At 46.8% G+C, this 7,279-nt stretch overlaps 1 protein-coding gene across 1 annotated transcript; it reads left to right on the forward strand.

Moving 5' to 3' along the window:
- The first annotated feature begins 58 nt into the window (after positions 1 to 58).
- On the forward strand, positions 59 to 5,561 carry ap3m2 (adaptor related protein complex 3 subunit mu 2). Its single transcript, XM_067227965.1, has 9 exons — positions 59 to 118; positions 642 to 926; positions 1,082 to 1,253; positions 1,463 to 1,600; positions 2,231 to 2,316; positions 2,415 to 2,548; positions 3,327 to 3,534; positions 3,664 to 3,808; positions 4,311 to 5,561. The coding sequence occupies exons 2-9, from the start codon at positions 654 to 656 to the stop codon at positions 4,409 to 4,411; spliced, it is 1,257 nt and encodes a 418-aa protein (XP_067084066.1). The 5' UTR covers positions 59 to 118; positions 642 to 653; the 3' UTR covers positions 4,412 to 5,561.
- Positions 5,562 to 7,279: the final 1,718 nt, after the last annotated feature.

Genomic DNA, 7,279 nt, shown 5'->3' on the forward strand with positions numbered 1-7,279 from the left:
TGATAGGCTAAGCTCTGTGTCGGTTTCTCATCATTGACTCCACCTAACGGGGAAGAAACGACGGTCTATAATCTTTCATTGAGAAAAGGCGAGACAAATACTTCCCATATAGTCCACGGTGAGTAGATACGATTAGATAAAGTAATAGTCGTAATTGATAACAACATTGAACGTTTTTGATATTGCATCTATGTATGACGAGGCTTTGCCACTCCTGTCACAAGACTACCGTGTGAGGGGAGGAGGGGTTAGATGCTCGGAGGTTAGAACTGTCCTGATGCAGGCCTCCAGTTTCCCTTTTAAAAATGTTCACTGTCGCTAGCTAGCAACCAGTTAGTTGTATTTCACTAAGGTTGGCGTCATATATGTAGTAAGGTGCACCTAGAAAACCAGTATACCTCTGCCGAACCTGATCGCTTGGCCGTATGTTGAGTAAGCTGAATGAATTGGTGTCACCTTACTTCCATGACACTTATCCCATGTCCCCCCTCACTTTACTGTGCATGGCCGTTTTTTCCACCGTACTCAGGTACGAGGTAGTATAATCTCAAACAAATCTCATCATGCCCTGTTGATAGTAAAATAGTGCGGCGTATGACTTATTAAGGCTCGCTGAATGAGGCTGTTGTATCTTGCCTCAGCCTACAGCAACAATGATCCACAGTCTCTTCCTCGTCAACTCTTCGGGGGACATATTCCTGGAGAAGCACTGGAAGAGCGTTGTGAGTCGCTCCGTATGCGACTATTTCTTCGAAGCGCAAGAGCGCGCCAGCGAGCCCGAGAACGTGCCGCCGGTGATCCCCACTCCCCACCACTACCTCATCAGCGTGCTCAGGCACCGCATCTACTTTGTGGCCGTCATTCAGAGCGAGGTGCCTCCTCTCTTCGTCATCGAGTTCCTGCATAGAGTGGTCGACACGTTCCAGGTTTGTGCGCAAATCCTCCAAACTTCCTCGAACCCACCCTCCGTCACTTACGCCAATGTTCCTGTGTTCACCCTCATGCTCCATAACACTGAACTCACACCCTGACAACAAACGTTCCTCCTTCGTCTCTTCATCATCTTTGTTCCCCTCCTCAGGACTATTTCGGAGTGTGTACCGAGGCAGCCATCAAGGACAATGTGGTGGTGGTGTATGAGCTGCTGGAGGAGATGCTGGATAATGGCTTCCCGCTAGCCACCGAGTCCAACATCCTCAAAGAGCTCATCAAGCCTCCAACCATCCTCCGCACTGTGGTCAACACCATCACAGGTACTGTGCCTTTACACACACACACACACACACACACACACACTCATGGTGTAACACATTCACTGTCCATCACCCCCCCCCCCCCCCCCCCCCCCCGCAGGGTTACACTCTCTTGGTCCACACACTCACACACACTTTGGTTTCGCAAAGTTCTCCTTCATGACTCGTGTGAGCGTCCCTGCTGATGTGCTTCCTCTGCGGTCTGGCAGGCAGCACCAACGTGGGGGAGCAGCTGCCCACCGGCCAGCTGTCTGTGGTGCCGTGGCGTCGCACGGGGGTGAAGTACACCAACAACGAGGCCTACTTCGATGTGGTGGAGGAGATCGACGCCATCATCGACAAGTCAGGTAGGCCAGCCGTGGCTCAGGGTGGCCCACGGGGCGGGCTACTAGCCAGGAAACACGGCCACCATCGGACTGCTTCCCTCCCTACTCCCTCTCTTCCCATCCTGTACTTCCTACTCAATTTCTCACTCACTCTTGCTCACTAACTGTTTGTTTTTATACTTTTTCCCTTCCCTGTACTCTCTCCTCTCATCTTTTCTCCTCTCTCTGTCTCTCTCTCTTTCCCTTCCCTGTACTCTCTCCTCTCATCTTTTCTCCTCTCTCTGTCTCTCTCTCTCTCTCTTTCCCTTCCCTGTACTCTCTCCTCTCATCTTTTCTCCTCTCTCTGTCTCTGTCTCTCTCTCTCTCTTTGCCTTCCCTGTACTCTCTCCTCTCATCTTTTCTCCTCTCTCTGTCTCTGTCTCTCTCTCTCTTTCTCTTCCCTGTACTCTCTCCTCTCATCTTTTCTCCTCTCTCTGTCTCTGTCTCTCTCTCTCTCTTTCCCTTCCCTGTACTCTCTCCTCTCATCTTTTCTCTTCTCTCTGTCTCTGTCTCTCTCTGTCTCTCTCTCTTTCCCTTCCCTGTACTCTCTCCTTCTCTCACCTTTTCTCCTCTCTCTCTCTCTCTCTCGCTCTCTCTCTCGTGCGTTCACAGGCTCCACGATCACAGCAGAGATCCAGGGAGTGATTGACGCCTGCGTCAAGCTGACAGGCATGCCTGACCTCACTCTCTCATTCATGGTGAGTGTATCCCTCTCGCTGCCAGTTGCACCTCGACACGATGTGCTGTCAGCCATGTTGGATTCAGTAAAGTAACAGGTGCTCCCGTCCGTTCCCAGAACCCCCGGCTGCTGGATGATGTCAGCTTCCACCCGTGCGTGCGGTTCAAGCGCTGGGAAGCCGAGAGGATCCTGTCCTTCATTCCCCCGGACGGAAACTTCCGCCTGCTCTCCTATCATGTCAGCTCCCAGAAGTCAGTCTAACCCTCTCTGCCCAGTCTACCAACCCTAACCCCCTGTTTACCAACCCTAACTCCCCCTCCTCCCAGCATAACACCCCTGTCCCCTCAACCTACCTTAAACCCGCCCTGCCAACCCTAACCGCCCCCTCAACCTTCTCCACCAACCCTAACCCCTACGCCCATTCCGCTAACCCGAACTTAACACGACTAAATGTGTGTGCGCAAGGCACATCACTCCTCAAACCCAACAGCTCTTAACATTGGGTGTCCACCCAGCTATGTCAACAAAGGACGTCAATGCATATTAACATTGCAGCTAGAGTTTTAAGTCCAAGTGCGGTAGTCGGAGGGAATGGTGTGTTAGGTGGCGTGGAACATAAATGTGTGTAGTACAGAAACAAAGTAGTTCCTGCACCTTCTCATGTTTACTTCCAGTGTTTCCCCTAGGTTTACTTTTTTTGTGATCTGGCGCTGTATATATATATTTTTAAAAGGCGCCCCCCTAATATAATGGTAGGGGAAACACTGACATCAATTCATTTGATTGATCGTAATCCAGCTGTAAGAGTTGTTGCTGGTTACCCTCCCTTGATTACTTAAACCTCCACACACGCGCCAACCTCTTCAACATTCTGTTCATTTATCAGATGCTGTCATCTGAGGCGAAGTACACAAAGTGCATGTAGAAAGTCCAGCCGATAATCAAGGATCAGAGGCGCATTATTGGGGTCTGTGTTCACTGACCGCATCTCACAGCAACGTTGACCGTCCCTGCTTGTCCGCCCCTCAGTCTGGTGGCCATCCCGGTGTACATCAAGCACAACATCTCGTTCCGAGAGGGCAGCTCCCAGGGCCGCTTCGAGCTGACCCTGGGGCCTAAGCAGACCATGGGGAAGGCTGTGGAGTCTGTACTGGTCACCAGCCAGCTGCCCCGCGGCGTCCTCAACACCAACCTCAACGCTTCCCAAGGAACCTTCACGTTTGACCCCGTCACCAAGGTACCGCGTGTGTGTGTGTGCGTGCGTGCGTGCGCATGGCAGTGTGGACGGCTTGCAGAACACATTTTTATAACATGTAAGCTCAAGTCCTTTTGTAACAACATGTTTCATTTGTTTTTTCCCCCTCAGCTGTTGTCGTGGGACGTGGGTAAGATCAACCCTCAGAAGCTCCCCAGTCTCAAGGGCTCCATGAGCCTGCAGACTGGAGCTTCCAAACCAGACGAGAACCCCACCATCAACATCCAGCTGAAGATCCAGCAGATGGCCATCTCAGGTACTACCCCTGCTCCTGCCACACACACACACTCACTCTTACACACACACATACACACACACTCATTCTTACACACTCACTTACACACTCTCTCACTCACTCTCACAGATACTGCTTATACACACACACACACACACACACACACAGACGCTGTAAATATACACACACAGAGATGCTGCACAGACACGCAGACACACATACACAGGGTCAGGGTGTATACACACAGGGTGTATACGGTACACAAGGTGTATACGGTACACAAGGTGTATACACACAGGGTATACACACAGGGTATACATTCAGCTCAATCGTGTGTGTCCTCAGCTGACTGTCACATGACTGGCCCACTGTACTGCTGTAATCTAATATTTCGGCACTAGGTGGCACAAACGTACCGAAACAGAGGTCCTAAAACCGCCAAGAGTCATTCGAGACTTGATCTAACAAGCCTGCTCACATCACATGAATTGATCCATTGTTTCTTTGTTCTGTTCTTGTGTAGGACTGAAGGTCAATCGGTTGGATATGTACGGGGAGAAGTACAAACCTTTCAAAGGCATCAAGTACATGACCAAGGCCGGAAAGTTCCAGGTTCGAACATAGAACCTCTTACCCAACCACTACGATAAGAGAAGATGGGGGTGGAGGTGTGTGGGGGCTATGAGATATAAGGATGAGTTATGATGGGGACAGACCCTGTGTTTATGCATTTCAGGATTTATCCACACTAAACGTGTGGACTTGTACAGATGGGTGAGCATTCACCCCCAAGTCATTTGCACAGATGTAACGGTAACAGTGTCACTCTGAAATGGGTCTGTCGCCAGTTAGCTTTGTCATTTTCTTATAGATTTTTTTGAATTTGTATTTCTTTCACCTTTTGCCCTTGTGAGAGCGCGAGTATTCCACTGCCCCTCTCACTTTCCACTCGTCCCAGATCATTCCAAACCCTGCTGCCTCTCTGTCTCTCTCTCCTCCCCCCCTGCACACCGCCCCCCCCCCCCCCCCCCCCCCTGGTCAGTTTACAGCTTTCTCTCTCGCCTCTCGCTCATCTCTCTGTCCATTCCTGCTCATGTCCATCTCTGTCTGCCTTTCACACTGGCCTCCTGTGCGCCGGCCTGAGAGAACATGTCATGAAGCGTGTTCCCTCTTGCATCGCGTGTGACCACAACCCCCGGTATCTAAGTGAGCCTCCAGCACAGAGTGAGACGCTTGAAGTGTGTGTGAGGTTGTGTGTGTTTCTATGTTGTAGGTTCCCTGACGGTTTTATTGACACGTTTTATTCATCTGTATTTAATTTTCCTTTTTTTTTCTTTTTTTTTTTTTTACTATTATTTATTGACCCGATCAATGACTAAATAAGTGAGTCCACTTATCATATCTTGTTGCATAAGGCTATGGTACTGTTTATTCATAGATCTTTGCTGAATCATTTAAATTCTGCATTCATACTATAAAATGCGCTGTATTTTAAAGCACTCCCCCAAAGCTTTAGTTTGAAACCATGAAAACGACCAATCTCATCCAGTCCTCCATGTCCCTAACCCTGGCCCTGGACTGCTTCTCTCCTGTGTTCATCTCTGCTGTGTTCATCTATACTGACATGATGTTGCACTACCTGTCTCTCATACTGCAGTGGCATGTACCTATACCAAGAATGTTAAGAGGTTTGTATTTGTGTTTTCAGCTTTAGTTTATGTTTGACAGGTTACTTTCAAGTGAATTGTACAATGTTATTGAAATAAAAAGGAGTTTGAAGTGATAAACGGAGTCGCATTTATGTGGCAACGCTTTAATTGCAGGTTGCATTAACTACCGTTTAACTACAAAGCAATAGCTATCAGAGTTAGCGGTTCTGATGTATGTCGTTACACTTCTTGACGGTTTAGCGGCTGAAAGTTTGGGCTTGCCGGAGGTAAGTTGATATTAAAATTGATCTTTTTTTGGTTACCCAACCTTCAACTGCCCCTTCACAACACCCACTTCCTTGTCACCCCCCTCCTTATAGGCTAAACTGTGTATTATATTTCTGTAATAACCTGCACTGTAAACCTAAACAGCTATTTCTAGGTACCACAATGTTTTCTTGTAGGTATTGCTATGTAGTTACATGTCAGTAATTACAACCTTATTATTATAAGGTTTTAAATGTATTCATTAGTTTTATAGACCGTCTATCAACGTAGCGCATGCATAGTCAACATGTGTTTGTGTGTCACACGTGTGAGATTAATTGAGTTAGATTAATACATTTTTATATATCAAATATTAAATGTAGAGGTAATTAAACTTTACTAATAGATATGTACGATACCTTCCGAGACACAAAAAAAGGCTGCTAGAAATAAACACCTTCACGTCAGTGGTGGTGGTGTTACGGGTAACCCTCTCGATCCACCGAGATTATCGAACTCCACTCCGTAATTTGCTGATCACTTTAACCTCGGCAACGTTAACGTGTTCTTCGTCTTTTTCCTCCTCTACTTTTAACTGTAACCAGACCTCAGACCTTCGGCTAGATATAGGTGGGAAAAGTGTGTCAATGTTTTAGGAAATTGTGCATTATTTTCTGAAATGTTTTTTTGAGTTATTCCTTTCCACCTGAGTCTTCTAGATATTTTCTATATATTCAATCATAAAACTATTTCCAATAACTTTCGTAATCTTCAGCAGGATACTTTTCAGCAGTGTTTCTTCTTTTTTAACTTTTTAATTTGAAGTTGGAAAAAAGCGAAGACATTTTAACATCCTCTCGTCTGTCTTGGTATGTATTATCTTATTTTTCTTAGGAGAAATTTCTTCAACTCCTTGTGGATGTTATTTAACTGCATTCCAGCAGGTATACAGTCATGTCAGCGGATTTGTGAATGTCTATTCCATCTAGCGAAAGTGGGTATTTTGTCAGCAGTAAAACAATTAGTAAACGTCTACACACTGACCATTGGCCATCTTTACAGTTCTCAATAGCTGTGACTTAATACCTGAACTAATAGATGTGTTTTGTGTATTGTGCGGGCTACTGTTTGCTAGATAAAGGAATTTGTGTTAATGTGGCCCTAATGACACATTGTTGTGTATTGGTTTATCTGATGAATTTTAACTATTATCCTTTGATCACTGTTCGTGTCTATCTACCTCCCCGGGGTGTTGTTGTGAAACTTCAGGGGGTCTTCCTTATTTGTTGTTTTCCCTTAGTAGGCTACTAACCATAAACGGCGGGCTCGTGTCAAGGTATGAACGAGGCTAACGTGTAGATACCGGTATAATAACGGGCGTATAAAGTAATGTGTTGCTGCATTGGCGCGAGTTAAAGCACCCGGTATAATAGGCTGAATAAGCCACGTGCTTGTTGGAAAAGTATTGCTTCTGAGCGCGTGGGGCAACGTTCCATTATCTCTACTCAGAGTTGAATGCGGCAGGCGATCACTTTTTAAGTCTAGTAGACTAAACTCAGCATAAATGAATGATGAA

The sequence above is a fragment of the Osmerus mordax genome, chromosome 24, assembly GCF_038355195.1.
Source record: "Osmerus mordax isolate fOsmMor3 chromosome 24, fOsmMor3.pri, whole genome shotgun sequence".
In the NCBI taxonomy this organism is placed as follows: domain Eukaryota; kingdom Metazoa; phylum Chordata; class Actinopteri; order Osmeriformes; family Osmeridae; genus Osmerus; species Osmerus mordax.